Source organism: Lynx canadensis, chromosome A1 (genome assembly GCF_007474595.2).
Source record: "Lynx canadensis isolate LIC74 chromosome A1, mLynCan4.pri.v2, whole genome shotgun sequence".
Classification (NCBI taxonomy): domain Eukaryota; kingdom Metazoa; phylum Chordata; class Mammalia; order Carnivora; family Felidae; genus Lynx; species Lynx canadensis.
Window position 1 is genome coordinate 197014432 of NC_044303.2, and position 19192 is coordinate 197033623.

At 55.8% G+C, this 19192-nt stretch overlaps 1 protein-coding gene across 1 annotated transcript in view; it reads left to right on the forward strand.

Annotated features, from left to right (window-relative positions):
• Positions 1–4772: 4772 nt before the first annotated feature.
• The window catches only part of CAMK2A (calcium/calmodulin dependent protein kinase II alpha), a 59652-nt gene continuing 45232 nt past the window's right edge, over positions 4773–19192 (forward strand). The window contains 2 exon segments of the mRNA XM_030329429.1: positions 4773–5001; positions 18690–18784. Coding sequence (XP_030185289.1) covers positions 4940–5001; positions 18690–18784 — 157 coding nt within the window. The 5' untranslated portion in view covers positions 4773–4939.

A 19192-nucleotide genomic window follows, 5' to 3' on the forward strand; every position in this document is an offset into this window, starting at 1 on the left:
GTCCCCCAGGAACCGGGAGGGAGCCCTGGACCTGGCTAGAGGGACAGGGCTCTGAGCCCTACCCTGGGCCTTGACAGTATTCCCTCCTCTCGCTTGGTACCTACTGGCTACCTTGGGACCTAGGCAAGCAGCCGTTCAGGGCCAGAAAGAGGGAGGGCAGAGCAGGGTAAGGGAAAGAGCACTGTTCTGGGAGTCAGGAATTCTGGATTATGTCCCAACTCTGCCCCTGACTTCTGCCGCCGAGGGAGGAAGGAGCAGCTTCCTTTCTCTGGGCCTTGGTCTCCATCTGTGTGGGACATGGGCTCCCTCAGGGCCCTTTCAGCCCTTGTGTAGGGCAAAGGGCATAGGGCAGGGGTGCAGAGGTCACACAGACCCCACATGGGTAAGTCATGTCACATCTCTGCAAGATACGCAGCGATCGTACCTATCTCACAGATATCTGTGGTGCGGTATAAATTGTGCAGTATGCTTAGCACAGGGCCTGGCTCTAAAGCGGAAATAACTATTTCTCGTATTTTTGGAGTCAGCGAAGGAACATCTTGTCCCCATATTTCTGAGGAGGAAATGGAGGCCCCAGTGGGAAAGAGACCTGCCATAATCACTCCTAGCCAACAGCTAGACTTGAACTTGGGTCCTCTAACTGCAGGCTGTGCTGTGCAGACGTTGGCCCAGCAGCCACCGTCCTCTGTCCCTTGGCTTCCTGCTTCCCTCTGCTCTGGAAGGAATGTCTCCTATGTGGGACCCCCTCAGGGGACAGCGATGCTCCCTGACCCCTCCCTCTCTCCAGAGTCCGAGGCTGGCATTACTTACTGCAGTTAATTAACCACATCACCCTCCACCTAGACCCTCTGCCGGATCATTTCTCTGTTGGCCCACTTTCCACCGATTCTGCCCCTCACGCTCACTGCCCTTAGTGGGACAGGCCTCGTGGGGACCCTTCAGACGGCACGTTTTCTGTGGTACCTGCCCAGGCCCTGCAGGACCCTGAGGCCCTTGGGCATGTGCCTGAGAGTATGTGTGTGGGCTGTGGAAGGTGGGATGACAGTGGGCTGGCACAATGCTTCCCGGGCTCTGATTGCCCCCACCCCCTTCCCACCTCTGCTATGGCCCAGGAACTTGGCCCTGGTCCCAGTTTTGTTTTTTTTTTTTTTTCCATCCCACCCCATAGACCCAGGGTATAGCTTGCATTCACGTTCAGGTTCTCCACCTTCACATGCCACAACTGTGCTCAGTGACCTCTTGGGCTCCCACCCCTGGCCACCCGCCCGCGGCATGCAGGCCAGCTCTTGAGTACCACATGAGTGTTACAGATGGGAGCACACGTGCTGGCTCGCATGCCTGCCATGGCCCTGGGGGGGTGGGGAGTCTGGCAGGCACAGTCCCCCCATTGCAATCATCGGCTCATTCTCCCCGCGTCGCAGAGGCAGGCCTGGCTCCTCGCTGCCCGCCACCACCAGGCACAGCTGCCAGCCTCGCGGGCACAGGGGAGGCAGTGAATTAGCTGTCGCGCAGGGCGGCAGTTCCACTCCAGAAGGGGGTGCCTGTCCGAGGCAGTGCCCACACCCCTGAGCTGAGCTCTCGAAGGTTCGGAGCACGCCGGGGCAGGGTGTGTATGAGAGTTGCCAAGGAGACCTTTTGTCTTCTTCCTCCTCTCCATGCATCTCTCTGCCAGGTCCTGGACGTCCCCCAGGGCGCACAGGGTCTGGGCCGGGCCAGCCCAGGGAGGGAGGGAAGAGGTACACAGCCGGGAGGCAGGAGGGAGGGAGGTAGAAACAAGAAAGGAGATGAAAAGGAGCAGGAAGGATAGGGAGGATTGAGAAGAAAGGGCTCAAGGGAGGGAAGGAAATGGGGAAAGGCAAGAAAGAGGAAAAGGAGAAGAGGAAGGAGAGCGGAAAGGGGAGACAGAGGTAGGGAAGGACGGACAGGGTGATGGGGTGACGGGGTGGTGTGAGGCCAGGTTGCTTTTGCCCCCTGAATCCACATAGGCCACCTCCATGGTCCCTGTCAGACACAGGGAGAGAGCCGGCCATTAGCCTCTGTTCCTCTCGTCCCTCTGGCTCTTGCTGCCCGGTGCTCTGCCCGGTGCTCTGCTCTCTTCTGAACATGCTTCCCTTCACCAGTGGGGACTGGGGATGGGGCGAGCCAGGAAACAGGGTGGTCCAGCCAGCTCCCAGAAGAGCAGGACTATCACCTCCTTTGTTCAGAACTTCAGACTCCCATTAATACAGCCTTGGGGCACGTTTGCTATTTGTTTTATGTGTTAATTTCTAAAGCCTCATTCAGTTAAGTTGGCACCAGTGAGCTAGAGGCCTTGTGAGCCCTCTCCTAGCCTCTTTGTTCTCGTTCTTTGTTCTACCAGCAAAAGGCTGCAAACCAGGCCAGGCCAGGGTGATGCTCAAACCATGAGCTCAACTCCAATGGGGACTCAGAGAACCGCGCCACAAAGTGCTAGGACTAGAGGATAGTCGTGTGTGCTTCCCTGACTCAGGCAGAGCGGCGTGAGGAGGGAGGGGCTTCTTATGAGTCCCTTAATAGTAATAATTGCCCATCAATGAACACGTACAGCGTGCCAGCTGCTGTACTCATCTGCTCCTCTCATGTAATCCTTAAACAGCCCTGGAAGTAGGGAATATTATGAACTGTATTTTGCGGATGAAGAAACTGAGGCACAGAGAAGTTAGGCTGCTCATCCAAAATCACACAGCCTATAGAGCATGGAATTCCTCTCCTCTCCCCTGGACAATGACTGAGGTAGCTTCAGTGGTCACTAAAGGCTGTTGCAGCACCTTCACGAGTGGAAGCCACCTCCCGGGGAGGGCTAGAGGGCCTGGGCAGGGAGGTGGGGGTGCGGTCCTTCCCCCACTTCCCCACGTCTGCCTCTCTTGTCTCTAGTGGTGTTCCGTGCCCAGCCCGCTCCCACCAGCTGTGCAGCCCCCGAGCACAGGCCTCTCTTCTCTGCCTCTGAATTGCAACCGTTGGCGGCAGGAGCGGGAAGCATTGTGCGCAGAAACAAAACTGAGTGGTTTTTCCTTTTTCTGAAGGTGGTAATGGTGCAATTAGTGGCTAAGCCATTACCCCTCCTCCCTAGCTCGCCTCCCCTCCTTCCCCTCGGCCTCCCTCCCATTTCTCTCCTGGGAAGAAGTGGCTGCATCAGAGAGCTAACCCCATCATTCTCTCCCACTCCCAAATCCCGGGAAGAGGGGCAGAATTGTGGGAGAGGGGACCCAGATGTCTCCCGGGGCCCCTGGACCTAAAGTAGTGAGTCAGGGACCCTCTAGGGCTGGGGATAACCGACAAGCAGACAACGTGTCCAGCAAGTGAGGTGACCAGTAAGGCAAGCTGGAGGCTCAGAGGGGTGGGGTAGAAACGAGGGTTTGGATCCTGGATCCTTTTATCCGACCTGTGCTCATTGTGGGCAAATGCTGGCAAGAGACCTCAGCCTGGTGGGCTGTGAAATGAGCTTGCGTGGAGGAGGTGGGTGTGAAATTCTGAGTCCAAGCTAGTGATGGGGGTGGTCATGGTCCTGCTTTAGACCTTCCTTTTCCTCTTCCAGAAACTAAAAACAGGCCTCATGTTTACATACTTCCCAAAGGCTTCCACAGCCCTTAGCCCACTCCTTCTTCACAACCTTCCTCTACAGTGGCAGCTTTGTTCTGTTTTGTAGAAAGGGCGCTGGAGGCTCAGAGAGGGGCAGTGACTTTCCCAGGGTCACACAGCTAACAAACGTCAGAGCGGGAGTTGAACCCAGATCCTTAACTCCAGTCCTTTTCCTTCCTAAACCCCAGGGCTTGGGTGAGATCTTGGGGCCATAGATCTGGCTGCTGCCCTGAAGAATCAAACTTGGCAGGGAAAATGAGAATGAGGAAAAGGGAATGAGGATTTCAGGGCAGGCCCATGGCCACTCCCCTCCATGCCAGGCCATGCCTCCCTCCCCACTGCCCGCCTCTGCCTCTTTCACCTTGACTTAAAGCACAAGCAGAAACTGGGACGTGAGCCCCAGGAGGCCAGATCTCCATGGTCCCACTGGGAACATGGGCTGGAGGAGAGGGGTGGGGATGAGCGGGCAGGCAAGGCAGTTCCCTCCAGAATCCGGATGTCTCCTCTGCATTTGTCCCCCAAGCTAGAGTGCCAGTGTGATGGACAGGGGTAGCAGAGAACAAGAGCAAATGGGGAAGACAGAGACAGAGGCCAAAACAAAATACAGAGGGGAGCAGAGAGATAGTTACAGACTACAGTGATCCACTGGGAGAGAGATCCCCATGAATTAGCCATCTTTTCCTGTAAACCTTAGAACCCGGCTGTTGCCAGGGCAACGGGGCAATACCTGTCTCTCCAGAGGAGATGAAGTTGCCAGGGTAACTGTATCCTGTCTTTCCTGGGGACCATCCCAGAATGTGGCACCCACCGGCCGTTACCATGGCAACTGCCTTTTTGCCCCACTTAATCCCATCCTGTCTGCTACAAGGGACCCACAGTTGGAGGTGGGGGAGGTGGGAAGAGAGAAGATCACTTGTGGATTAAGTTGGTTCTTCTCCCCCTCTCCAGACCCCTCCCTCAGTCCATCACCTCGGGGGGTGCTGGGTCCACCCGCCCTGGGCCCACACAGGCCTGCAGTATTCTGTGTGGTTAGGGCCAGGGCGTCCGGGAGCAGGTTTCGCAGTGGAAGGCAGGCAGGTGTTGGGGAGGCAGTTACCGGGGCAACGGGAACAGGGCGTTTCGGAGGTGGTTGCCATGGGGACCTGGATGCTGACGAAGGCTCGCGAGGCTGTGAGCAGCCACAGTGCCCTGCTCAGAAGCCCCGGGCTCGTCAGTCAAGCTGGTTCTTGGTTCGCGCTCGGCAGCGCAGGCAGGCGAGTGGTCCTCAGTTCCGGGTGCAGAGCAGCAGCGCCCCAGTCCTGGTCCTCCAGCTCCAAGCCTCGCCTGCCCGTCCAGCGCCAGGATGGCCACCATCACCTGCACCCGCTTCACGGAAGAGTACCAGCTCTTCGAGGAACTGGGAAAGTGAGTTGCACCTCAGAGAGTTCTGGAGGGTGCAGGGGGTCAGCGTCACGGGCAGGGGGTGTGCACCTGCGTGCTTCCTGTGTACCCATAGGGAGGAAGTCTGCGTGTGTTTGGGGACGCTTGCCTGTGCAAAGTGCCCGGAGCTGGGTGTAGGCATGTTTGTGGGTGCACAGATGTGCCAAGGCCAGCCAGGTGAGTGTGTGTGTAGGGGTGAAAGGTGGATGGTGCATGCCGGTGCACGCGTGCATGCACACGCTCACACACACACACACACACACACACATACATGGGGGCACATGACTGGGCACACACAGATTTTTAGAAACTCAGGGTTAAAAAGACATCTTCCCAGGCTGCTAAGTCCAGGGCTGGAACCCCCTGCCGACTTTCCCTTGAGGTGTTCATCTGGCCTCAACTTGGACACCTCTGATGGGAGAGAGTTCACCACCTCCCAGGCAGTCCTTTCTGACTTTAGGCACCAATGGTGACTGTGCAGAGTGGCCAACTTCTCCCTGAAAGCGCATCCCCTCCCCACCTTCCTCCTCCCAACTCCTCTTGGCGTGAGGGCACCGGTACAGCAGGGGTTAATAACCGAGGGACTGGTGAGGCTTCCTGGGTATTGGGAGGTGAGGAGGGGCAATCAGGCAAGTGGGGTGGGGGGGAGCACTACCATTTCAGGGGCGAGTGGTATACGGTTTCTGGTCCCTTGGCAAAGTTGTCCAGCTCCGGAGCTCATTTTATGCCTCTGATGACTGGCGGGGGGAGAAGGGTGGGAGCGTACGGGGGGGAAAAGCCACCTGGGGTGGCCCAGTAGGTCGTGGAGTGTCAGGGAAACACTCTGGCTGCCCCCAGCTAGGTGTGTGGAGGACCCAGGGATGGATCAGGGTAGGGGTATAGTTTGGAGGCAGAGTTTGCCCCTTGGGCAAAGCAGCTCCAGCGCCCCGGTGGTCCTTGCTGTGGCAGCAGGAGTGCAGGGGAGAGGGGCCCTGTGAGCAGATATGTGCCGGGGTGAGGTCCGGATGCGTGCACCCAGTGCACATTTTGGTGTGTGTTGTGTAAAGACTGACTCTGGGGTACACTTGCGTGCCCCGAGAGGGTAGGCAAGTGTTCACATGTGTGCAGCAGGAGGGGGTTGTGGGGTGTGCTTCGTGTGTAAGGCCGCCAAGAGTGGGCCCGTGCAGGTGGCCCAAGGGGTACCACCGGCTGATTTGCATGGGGGTGAAGGCGTGAATAGGCGTCACTGTGTGTGCCCGAGTGTGGCAGGTCAGAGCTACATGCACATCAGCAGGCAAATGTGTGTGGGGTCTGGGTGTGTGCAAACGTCCGTGTCTGTGTAAGGATGTCTGTGTCTGTGTAAGGATGCCCGTGTGGGCTTTGGGCACAGTGGTACCTCTCTGAGGTCTGGACATGCACATCCGGGTGTGGATGGGGGGCCACGCACACGGAAAGGTTTATGTGCGTGCATGCGAGGCCTGGGCCAAAGGCTCGGGTGGGAGTGTGGGTGTTGAAGGCATGTGTGAGCTTATGCTGGTGTCTGCATATGTGTGGGAGGTGGGCCTGTGGCTGTGTACGAGTAGGTTGCCTGCACACACACTCACATTCACATCCCAGGCTATCCCGACACCCTCAGGTATGCCCTGGGGCCCTGTACAGACACACACCCATGTGCAGATGTGTGCTCACTCTTGTCTGCAGACTTCCTGCGTTTCTGAGTGTGTTTTGAGCTGCTCCAGAGGACTGAAGCTGTCTGCTAAATGTGCGCAGGGCCCCTTCTCAGCCGGGCTCCGGTGCCCACGGGAGCCCAAGGATCCCCTGATTAGCTGGGATCTGCCTTGCAGGGCATGACCAAGGCTCGGCTCTGGGAGGACTGCGTCACAGGGTGCAGTGACATGGAGTTGAGATGTGACTCAGGCACTCAAAGTGAAAATAAAAGTGGTATTTTGCCCCGAGAGGAGATGGCTATCATGCAGACTGGGTGCTGTGGGGGCGACTTGGCCCAGGGAGCCTTCGGGAGCCTTCTCAGCCCCACTGCCGGCCAGGACCGGGGCAGGGGCAGGATTTCAGGGGACAGGGAGCCCTGGTGTGGCCACGGGAGGAGAACCGAGGGTGGCAGGCATGGCCAGGCCTTGTCTAATCCATTTCAGACCTCTCCCTTCTAGAACCATACGGGCTCCTAACCGTTTTTAGGTCTCATATTCCTCCAGGAATCTGACGAAAGTCTAAGTCTGCCTTCTCCAGAAGAAGGCGCAAACCTACAAAATGTCGCATGCATTGTCGGGAGTTTGCAGGACATTAGGAAGGCTGTGATGGGCTTAGGGTTACCGATGCTTGTATCGGAAAGAGAATGAGGCTCCACACCTCTTTTAACCCATGGCTGGGTTAGAAACCCCGGGACATATTACTGAGTGGGTGGGGGCTTTGCTCCGCGCAGCAGCGTTAGGCCAGGCGCCAGGTGGGGCAGGTAGAGGTGGGCCCAGCACACGGCCCAGGGTCTGGATCTCACCATCCGTGGCTCTGCGACAGCGGCCAGACCGCAGCCCCCTGTAGTCTGGAGATTAAAAAAAAAAAAAAAAAAAAGGCTGTGGTGGTGAAATAAGATGGCACGCGTGAAGATGTGGCCTGGCACCCAGTGCGCCATCAGCAGGGGCTGCTGCCGGAATCATTGTTGCCCTCAAAGGCTGGGCAGGCTGGAGCCCTCGGCCGGGGCCTGCCACATGTTTACCTTCTGTCTGGAGTTTGCCCAGCTTGGGGGAGGGGCCTGACCAAGCTCCTCTTCTGCTGGGAGAAGCGAGGAAGATGCCTGCAGGGCCCGGCCTTGGATGCTTGACCCACAGTCCCTGCCAGCTGGGACACTGTGGTCACCATGCAGGAGCTGAGTCCCTTATTCCAGGAACCCGCTTCAGATCACTGGCAGGGGGCCTTGGAGAGGCAGCTGGGTTGGCCCTGCGAGGGTACATGGGAGCCTTTGGACCTCCCGCAGGGCCCTGGGCTGCCCAGCTGGAGAGGAGGGCGTGTGCCTCTCGAGGGCTTCCTGGTGCCCTACTCGGTGAGGACTGGCTTATGATGCAGGCCTTCTAGGAGCCCAGGATGGGGTGGGCTACGGATGTAAGAGAAGCTGTCTCTCTCCCACCTGGCGGTCAGTCAGCTGGGTGGGGTGCGGTCTGGGCAGAGCTCTCAGCAGAGCCTGACTTCTGGGAAGACCACGATCGGGGCAAGGGGTCAGGTTCCAGGAGGCCGGGAAAGGAGGATGTCTCTTCCAGCCGTTGACATTCTCTGGGCTTTGGAATCCCACTTCTAGGAGAGGTTAGGGAGGCAGAGAATTGCTCTGCAGCCGTCCAGAAAGAGCCTCCGAAGGAGATTTTACTTGAGAGAGGGAGAGGGAGGGAGACTGGAGAGAGAGCACAGCCCAGTCTTTCTCTAGAAACTGGGATCCGAAATTGACTCAAGGGCAGTGTTGGGCGGAGGGAGGGGCTCCAGGGGCCAGCCAGGTCGGCAGAGGGACGGACCAGAGCTAGCTCCGGAGCCCCCTGCCCGCTCTTACCCCCACAGCTGTGTATCAGGAGCTGGGCTTGGGCCGGGCTGACCAGTGGGGGACATGGGGCCTAGAGGCTGCTCCCCACACTGGGGGGCCAGCATCCTGGGCGCTTAGGATCCCGCGTGACATGCAGGCTCTAACGTCTGCCAGTGTGCTCCACAATCCCATCCTTCCCCGGCTGAGCTGTTAGGAGCCTCAATGGGGTAATGTTGGGGAGAGGAAACACCTGGCCGTCCATACACCACCCAAAGATGGAGGTACACTTGCATTTTGCTTCAAATAACCTCATATTCACAGCGCTTTGGGGCCAGTGAAGCACCTCTCCAGCCATTAGCTCGTCTCTGAGGGAGGCAGAGGGCTTACTCATCCACCTGCCGGATGAGCAGACCGAGGCTTGAGAAGGTGGAATGGCCGCTGTGCCGGTGTCTGGCATCCGGGACATGGTGGGGAGACGGTTCACGATAGGGACCCCTCTCGCTGCTGTGTCGGGGGAGAGCCCCCAGGGAAGAGGGGCCATGACCTTCTGGGTACGAGAACGCCGAGCTGAGGCTTATGTTCAAACACGATTCTGCCTCGAATTTACCGGGCCACCCTGTGTGGATCCCTGGTCCTTTGTGAGCCCCAACTTTACCATCTGTAAAATGGGGATCAGAATAATTCTGCAGATGCGGAAATGCCCCATGAGAGGTATTGCCCTCCTTAGCTTCCCTCTGTGGGGGACACACATGGGAAATTTCAGACTCAAAGAACATCAGAACTGGAAGGACCATCCACACTCGCTATTTATAACCTAGATGGCGGGACCAACACCCAGAGAGAAATAGCCCAAGGCCACAGGGAGAGGCAGTGGCAAAGCCAAGGTAGGGGACCAGATCGTTCTCAGGGGCCAAAAGCCAAGGATGGGAAGTTGGGGGGGGGGGGCAGGTCTTCAAGGTGGGGAGGGGTGACGGGAACAGGGAAAGGGATAGACTTTCCTTCCTCCCCCTCCGAGCCATCCGAGCGGCAGGCACGCACATGTTCTGGTGCATGCCACAGCCCTCCACCCCCGCACAGCCACCCCCACACAGGCTGAGACACACTGACACTCTGCTGAGCCTCCCTCCTGCCCGCCTGCCTCCCTGCACAAGCACACAGTGACACTGCTGCCAGCACCCCTGCAGTCTGGGGCCCCGGCCCTCAGTGGGGTGAGGCCAGAGCCTTGGAATGCAATGCCTGCATCCGGTTACACGCGCACGCGCGCGCACACACACACACACACCGGTTCCAAGAGGGCATCCAGCCCAGGTCTACCTCCCAGCGCAGGGGGAGCAAGATGATGCTGGCTGCGCTCCTGGGCTCCCCCGCCCTGCCCTTCCCTCTCCTTGTGCAGGCCCCTTTGCCACGGTCCACCCTCTCCAGCATGCATGTTGCCCATGTTGCATTCTGAGCTTCTGAGCTTCTCTGGGGCACAGTAGGAAGCCTGCGTCCCTGGCCAGGCTGGCGCAGCCCCCAGAGGCCCAGCCCGGGCCCTCCGGCCCCTCTTGGGGCGTGGCTGGCCCCAAGGCGTCAGGTGGGGCCCCTGGAACTTTCCTTGCCGGAGAAGGTTGAGGGCCTTGGGGTCACGTAAAAGGAGAAACATGTCTGTGACCCTTGCCTCCCGGCAACAGGTATTTCCTGAGCACACACTCAATCCCACTCAGAGTACTGGAGTGAGGAGTACTCCTTTGTCTTACGGATGGGGAACCAAGGCCCAGAGAGGGCCAGGGCCTTGCCCAAGGTCGCACAGGCCAGTGGCACAAAAGAAGGGGGCACGCCAGCCTCTTTCTTGTCTGGTGCTTGGCTCTAGTGTCTCTCTCTGAACTTCTAGAAGGCTTCAGGGTGTGCAGGTGGATGGAGCCTGAGGAGGAAGCAGGCCCTCATCATCCCCCCCTGCTTCTGTCCGTTCAGGTCCTCTCTCCAAGGTCTGTGAATATCGTTCTATTTCCCTTTTTGTAACCCATTCAAGAAAACCCATGCACAGCCAAAACAAGGAATATGTTAGGACTTCTGTTGGTTCACTGTTCCCTGTGGCAAACAGAATCTTCTGGTTCCCAGACCTTCTGTGTCCCCCACAAGACTTCTGCTGGGTTGGCATGGGGCAGGCCTGTGGGGTGTGGGACAGCTCGAAGACACTGAGTCCCTGGCAGCGGGCGGCTACAGCCCAGGATGGGAGGAGGGAGATGTAAGGTTTCAGTAATAAGGTCCTAGAATTTTCTGGCTGCGAAATGCTATAGTCTGTGGGGTTCTGGGCCGAGCTGCTGTAGCGAACTGGGGAGAAGAGAGAGAACACCAAACAAATGGGGCCCCTAGCCCCCACAGCCCCTATCTCCTCTGATCTATTTGCCACTGGGAGACATGTATAGCTGTGTTTTTTTTTGTTATTTTAAAAGGGCATTGTGGCTTAAAAAGAAATAACTAAGGGGCGCCTGGGTGGCTCAGTCGGTTAAGCGTCCAACTTCGGCCCAGGTCACGATCTTGCAGTTCGTGGGTTCAAGCCCCACGTCGGGCTCTGTGCTGACAGTTCAGAGCCTGGAGCCTGTTTCAGATTCTGTGTCTCCTTCTCTCTCTGTTCCTCCCCTGCTCATGCTCTGTCTCTCTCTCTCTCAAAAATAAATAAAGATTAGAAAATAATTATAATAATAATAAAAAGAACTAAGAAGAAAGAAAGAGCGGGTTTAAAAATGATCGACAATTGACTTCACAGATAGGCAAACTGAGGCCCCAAAAGGTGAAGGGATTTGCTTAAAGCACTCGAAGGGGTTATTACGGAAACAGGATATCCCTTTTGTTTCTCGACAGATCTGACCCCAGCTTTTTAACTGGTCTGGAAATCTAGGAGCCCTCAGAGAATCTCATACGACCCCCTGGCACTTTCCTAGAAAAACGCTTCACTACAACCCACAGCAAGGGTGTATTATTTCTCAAAGATCCCTCTGCCCTAAAGTCCATCTGTGGACCCCAGGTGAGGGCCGCCTCTAATCTGAGAGTGTGGGGTATTGGAGAGAGCAACCGACAAGGAGTCAGGAGTCCTGGGTTCAAGGGCTTGACCTCAGTTTCTACATCTGTGGAATGGGGAAAAAGTCGACGTCACTGGGAAGATATCACTGGGCACACCAGCTCCTGATGCGGTCACATGTGGCCCACCCCGCGGCCCCTCTGATGGCCAGACATTCTGACTCCGTCTGCTCGGGCATCCATACCCCCAGGCCTTCCTCTCTGCTGAGTGATCAGATCAGCTAACTTGGGCTGTGAGTTACCACCGAGAGGTTCCAGACGCTGATGCTCTGACAGATAACGGTTCCTGTTGACCTGGAACTTTCTGGAATCACCCCAGCTCATCTCAGAGAGATGGAATGCTTAGGTATTTTAACTGAGGGTGAGGAGACTTTCCCGAGGAGACTGGACTTTGATTATGAGTTGCCTGTCACGTAGCATCCAAGCAAGATGATGAGTAGCTAGAAACTTGGGACTGGAATTCTGGAGGCAGGAGGGGCTATACAGAAGCAGGTTTCAATCTTGCATGATGGTCAGTGGCTTTTACCATCTGCAGGGGTGGTGGGGTCACAGATCCTTTGTGAAGCTGATGGAAGATATGCATCCTCTGCCCAGGATAATACGCAGACACAGAGTCATTTTGTTTAAATTTTATGTGTGCTCATGACTGCCCAGACCCTCCCCAGAGATCCCAGCTGATGCCCCGGTGGAGGGGCTGGAGGGAGGTGGTAAGAGGTCGGTGGAGAGAGAACGGGGAGAAATGATCTGGGGGGAGATGAGCAGGGGAAGGCACTGGCAGCAGGGCAAGGTCCCAGGGAGAGTGCAGCCACCTAGAAACAAAAAGGGAGGTGGGCCAGATGTCGCCTGGTGTGGGACAGGCAAGGGGGAGCAGGCTCACTGGGGCTGCAGGGGCGGGGGGGAGGGGCACTGGGTGGGCGGGCCTGGCACAGCTTTTTCCAGGGAGCCCGGGGGTGGGCACCAGATTGTGGTGGGTTCATGGAGTGTGGGAGGTGGAAAGAGGAGGCAGCGGATGTCGGACACTTGTTCTGGAAGTTTGGCAGCAAAGAGGGAGGAAGGAAATGGCCCAAGCTGTTGGGTCGAGAGAGAAGTTCTTGGTTTTTAATTTAAAAATTTGGGGTAGGGGGAGCAGGATGGTTATTTACTTTTCCAGAATAAGGGAGACCTGTTGTGTGTTTGAGGAAGCAGCCAGTGAACAGAAGACCCTAGTACTTGTCGGGGCCCCTGACAATCAGACCCCCTAAGGAGTCCAGAGTGGAGGGGGGTGCGGGTTCTGTGACTGTGCTGTTTCCAGAAGGCCCCCAGAAACTGTCTTCTGTCTGCTGAGACCCACGGGCACGCCCTGGGCTCTGGGCAGCTCGGGGTAAAGGTGGGGAGGTTTACTTTAGAGGAAGTTGTTTTGGTAGCAGGAGCCTCTTCCCATCCCTGTGTAGGAGAGACTTCTCCCAAATAGCCCAGGGGGAAGTGTGACTGCGGGTCCTCATCCCCATCTTTCAAATGGGGAAACTGAGGCCCAGAGGATAAGAAGCTGGTAGCCAAGCTGGGCGAGGCCCCAGGTCTCTCAAGCCCCCCCTCGAATGCTCCCCGTGCTCACCTGGCTTCAACGTCAGCATTCCGGGCTGGTTCAGGCCAGAGAGAGTGGTGAGCCCCCCGTGGGCTGACAGCCAGCAACTCCCAGGACACCGAGCCTGCCAGGCAGCCAGAAAGCAATTTCCCAGTGTGAATCTTGCTTTTCACGGCCCATTAGCACGTTCCCACATTCTCAGCCATGCTGGACCCACTCTCACCGTGCCCTCTCCATCTGTCTGTTGGAGAACAGGGCCTCCCTGCCTGCCTGTGCCCCCCCCCCCCAAGAGGGGCACGCTGCTCTGCCCTGGGGAGCAGCCCTTCCCCTCCTCACCGTGGCCCCCACAACCTCCTCTCCTGACTTCCTCCTTCTCTGAGCTTGGCAAACGGGGTCCATTTTGTTTCTGATGAAGCCAGCTGTTCTCATCACTTCGTAGATAATGATGCCTATAAAAGGCAATGTTTCTTGAGCATTTACTAGACTCCAGGGACTGTGCTAAAGCTATTGCATACCTTATTATCTCATTGAATCCTTGAAACAACTGCACAGGGTGAGTACTATTCCAGGCTACACTTTACAGGGGAGGAAACAGGCTTAGTGAGGTTAAGGGGCTTGCTGGTGAGTGGCGGCACCATGATTTGAACTCTGGTTGGTCTGGTTCGGGAATGCCTGTTCTTCTAGAACTTCGCCATCCAACACGGTGGTCACTAGCCACGTATAGCTGTTCGAATGAAATAAAATAAAAAATTCAGTTCTTCAGTCCTCCGAGCCGCATTGCAAGTGCTCTATGAGCATATGAAGCTAGCGGCTGCCGCGTTGGACGACACGGAATATTTCCACCATCCCAGAACATTCTGTTGGACGGTGCTGGTGTAGAATATTAAAGATGGAGAGGGCTCTGTGCTATTTCGCCTCATCCACACCTCAATTCCCGTGCTGCAGATAAAGAAGGGGAGGCCTGTGTTGGGGCAGACCCCTGCCCAAGACCTCCCAGCAGGGCTGAGAGCTGCGATTCTGTCCCTTCTGGGTCTGTCTGTCTCACAGACACACCCCTCCCTGACCACGTTCTGTGACCTGCTCTCCCTTCCTCTCAGGACCCCTGGTCACTCCCTTCCACGCTGACCTCCCCATCCTGGCCTCCTCCCCTCTCTGCCCTGGCCTGTTTCCAAGCTCCTGCCCATCGACCTGCCGGCCCCAACTTCACAGGGCTGCTGTGTTCAAGAAGGAGCTTAGTGGTGCACATGCATTTGAAAGGAGGATGGATGCCTTCTGGGTACGTGGGAGGCTGGTGCCCTCTGGACCAGTAGCTCTGAACTGGTTTTGATAAACTCCTCCCTCTGAGCTGCTGCTAAAAGCTATGCATCCTTGCCCCAGAAAAAAATGCACATACCTACTTTCAGAGGCGCAGGATGTCCTTCAGGGGGTACATGGCCCCTGCAGCAGCACTCCCCATGTTAGAACCTAGTTAGGACCCCCAGCTAGAAGCTGAGACTTACCCAAAAGCTTGGCGCTGTGTTCCAGGGAGGAAGTTTAGCGAATGTGCCTTCTACTGTTTTATAGCTGTGGCTCCTAGGTTCTCAGCTCCTGAGGCAGAGCCCAGGCTCACGCACCTGTCAAGCCACCCTGCACAGAAGTACATGTGCCAGCCCCTTCAGTGCTGATGTCCGGAGACAGGGCATCTAGGAGGACTCCCGCAGAGGGCAGGAAGGACAGCCCAGTTGGCTGGGAAACTATCACCTGAACCCGTGTGTTCAATGAAAACACAGATCCCCTGTGCCTCTGCCCAGAGGTTCTGATTTGGTAGGTCTGGATGGGGCCTTGGAATATGTATTTTAAAAATACCCCCAGGGGATTCCTGAGCAAGCAGTTTGGCAACCATTGGTCTAAGGTCTTTACCTGGAATGGATTTTTTTACTTAGTTTTTTCTACTTCTTACTTAGCATTTATTTCTTTAGTGGAGAAATTATATCCATCCCTCTTTTCCTGTCTTCCTCCCACCACCCTTCCATCCCTCCATCCCTCGCTCCCACATTAATTGAACTCCAGGCTCCAGACCGGACATGGGCTAGATGCTGGTCACTGGGGCAAGACTCCGCCCTGTACCCAGGAGCTTACAGCCTCTCTCCTTCCCTGCCCCCTGATCTCACTGGGGCTCTCCAACCTTTCCCAGAGGGGCCACCTTAAACACTCTGTCCCTTGGGGCCTTTGAGAATCGTGGACTCCAGCCGGGCAGGGACCTGAAGGTCTTTAGGCCCGTCCGCCTGTCTGTCTGTCGTCTCTTTGAGAGATGAGTTGTGTCCTACCTTCTTCAGGTGCCTGTTCCTATCCCTAACACCTCCGATGGAAAATCCCCTTCCCCGGTCTCGTTTCAGTCCCTCCCACTGCGAATTCAATCCACCTCCTGTTTCTGCAAGTAACATTTATGGAAGCCCCGTGGGCAGTAGACATTGGGTTCCCCGGGCACAGGCACGTGGAGCAGCAAGTGGAAGTCCTGGCCCCCAGGAACTTACCGTCAGGTGGGAGGGACGGGAGGAGCAACCAGCCGTGAACTTGGGCTAGATGGGTGGGTGTGGAGCGCTCTGGGAGCACAGGCCAGGCACCCAGGTCTTGCTGCTTTCCTGGGTGTGTGGGGGGGGGGGGTCGGGGTGGGGGGACAGCGTGGTGCCCACCTCAAGGAAGGTCCATTGCTGTGTGAGACTTTCTACTTGCCCAGGAATTCTGGCCTTCTAGGGCTTTCCTAGAGGTCGCATTTCCTGGTCTCCAGCCCCCTCCTGGCACTTTCTTCCTCATCCCTCCTCAGTCTCCCACCCTCTCCATTCATGCTGCCCAGACGTGAAACCAGTGACACCGGGCCCAGGGTGTACGTAGGGAGGGTGTCTGTGCCAGCCTGCAGGCCTCCTGGGCTTGGACCTACCCGTATGCTGAGGATAGGGCATCAGCGTTGGAGGATGTGGCCACGTCAGGAACCTGGGTGTGGCGGGCTCCCTTGGTGAGGGAGAGCAAATACCAGAGTTCCAGACCTGCCTACAGCTAGCTTCGCGGGTCTTCTACGCTGAGCTCCCAGAGTCTTGAGCTCTACTCCTGACTTAAGGAACCCGATTCTGCATTTCGATAAGACACCCTGGTGATTCACATACACCTTAAAACTGGGATGGGCACCTGGGTGGCTGTTGAGCACTGAGGGTTGACCCTTGATTTCATCTCAGATCTTGATCCCAGGGTCTGGGACCGAACCTTGCGCCGGGCTCCGCGATGAGCGTGAAGTCTGCTTAAGATTTTCTCTCTTTGTCTCCCTCTGCCCCCACCCCCCACCCCGCTTGTGCATGGTCTCTCTCTCTCTTTCTCTCAAATACAAAATAAAAATTAAAATAAAATAAAATAAAATTGGGAAAACCTGCCCAGAGACTCACTTCTTGCCTTTAGTCTGTGGTTAGGGGGCTAAGGGTGGTGCCTACGGTCAGTGTCCAGCTCCTTAGGGGCAGGGAAGGTTTATCATCTGTGACATGAAGGAGTTGGACCAGATGACCTTTGTGGGAGGGGGTATGACATAGTTCTTGGCTACAAGATCTAACCCTCAAACTAATTTTGTTTGGCCAGATCCTCTGTTTAAAAAAATTATTTTCTTTTTTTTTTAAAAAATTTTTTTTTCAACGTTTATTTATTTTTGGGACAGAGAGAGACAGAGCATGAACGGGGGAGGGGCAGAGAGAGAGGGAGACACAGAATCGGAAACAGGCTCCAGGCTCTGAGCAGTCAGCACAGAGCCCGACGCGGGGCTCGAACTCACGGACCGCGAGATCGTGACCTGGCTGAAGTCGGACGCTTAACCGACTGCGCCACCCAGGCGCCCCTAAAAAAATTATTTTCAAGAATAAGGTGCCAGTCTTTAAAAATTGGGAATTTTCACATACATATCCAGACTTCTGGCTTTTCTCAAAAAGTTGAACAATCTGGGACATGGGCCACACTCCACATGGCAGTAATCAGTGTCCCCATGCAAGCGCTGAAACTTATCCCTCGCTCCAGATTTTTTTCCCAGCCACTGATACTTTGAGGGTCAAGTCTCAGAAGCCTCTTAAAACATGTGAAAAGAGGCTCGGCCTTCATCAATATGAGACTCACAGATCAAATCTATGCTTAGTTGCCATTTTCCACCTGTCTCACTAGCAAAGACAAAAAAGCTTGATGATACACTGTTGACGTGGGCGAGGGAAATGGTCCCCTCACATACTAGAGAAAATAGGTTGGTACAATCTCTAAGATGGATAATCTCTCATTATCTGTTGAAATTACCGATAACACCTACCCTTTGACCAAGGAACACTGTGTCTCAAAGTTTATCCACAGACAGCTGCACACAAGACAAAAGTAATTCTAAGGCACACATAGAAGGTTAGTCATTGTTTGTAATATGGTTTGAACTAACCTAATTGCCCAGTGATAGGGGACTGGCTAGGTAAATTATAGGACAGCCATATGAATAAATAATGAGGAGCTCTTTATGTGATGATTTGTTTTTTGTGTTTTTTCAAGATTTTTAAAATCTTTATTTTTGAGAGAGAGAAAGAGAGAGAGATTGAGAGAGAGAGAGAGAGAGAGCGCAGGGTAGGGGCAGAGAGAGAAGGAGAGAGAGAATCCCGAGCAGGCTCTACACCTGGAGTGGGGCTCTAACCCACGAATTGTGGGATCATGACCTGAGCCGAGATCAAGAGTCGGACGCTCAACCAACTGAGCCACCCAGGTACCCCTCTTGTAACATACACAATTTGGAAGGAGTATCTCCAAGATATCTACCGAAAAAAGGTAGGGTGAAGGGGTGCCTGGGTGGCTCAGTCGGTTAAGCGTCCGACTCTTGGTTTCTGCTCAGGTCATGATCCCACAGCTTGTGGTTTGGAGGCTCGGGTCGGGCTCTGCGCTGACAGCACAGAGCCTGCTTGGGATTCTCTCTCTCCCTCTCTCTCTCTGCCCTTCCCCTGCTCACCGTCTCCCCCTCTCTTTCTCAAAATACATAAATAGACTTTAAAAAAAAAAAAAGGAGGGTGCAGAATGGTCTGCAAGTTCCAGTACCTTTGTGTGGGGGAGAGTATTTGTGGACAGCTGCTCAAGGACCTGGTAACACTAGCTGTCCCTGGGGACGGGACCTCGGAGACTGGGGTACAGGGGTGGGAGGGAGTCTTTCCAATCTTTTGAACGTTGAACCGTGTTGATGTGTTACCTACTCAAAGAATGAAAAAGTAAAATCTTTCAGAGACCGGGATGCTATGATTCTCACACTACACGATTCTAATGTTTTACAACTTGGAGAGCCCGACTTATTACAACTCTGCAAGGTTCGTCTCTCGTGAGGCCAAGGCCCGATAATCTGCTACCAGTGGTTCTCCCGGGTCTCCAGCCCTGCCCCGTCCCCGAGTCAGGCCACAGTTGTCCCCGGGAGCTCCTGCAGCGCCGCAGGAGGTCTCCCTAGCCAGCATGGTGCAGACGCATGGGCTTTGGTCTGTCCCAGCGATGCATCCCTTGGGCCCTTCCTTACCCCCTGCGCCTTCTCTGTCCTTCCAGGGGAGCCTTCTCGGTGGTGCGCAGGTGTGTGAAGGTGCTGGCTGGCCAGGAGTATGCTGCTAAGATCATTAACACCAAGAAGCTGTCGGCCAGAGGTAGGTAGCAGACCTATGCCTCGCCTGTCCTCTGGGGCTCTTGCTACCCTCTACCCCTTGGGTTAGAGCCAGGACCTGGGTCTGTCCCCGTGGGTGATGCTGCAGGAGGGAGCTGCTTCCTCCTGTGGGTATTATGAGCGCAGACCCCTCCATTTTCCTTCCTTCGGGGATCTAGACCGGAGGCCATGGCCTCTCTGCCTCCCACCCAGATGAAGGCAAAGGCTCCAGGTAGGACTTCCTTTCCCCGTTTTTCTGCCACTCGCTCCCTCTCTCATCTCCAGACCTCTGCACCCACCATTCCCTCTGCTGGGACTCCCTCACCTGGCTCCTTTTACAAGCCTGATCCTTTCTAAATCTTCAGGTCGCAGCTCAATGTCCCATCCTTTGAGAGACTTCCCTGACCCCCAA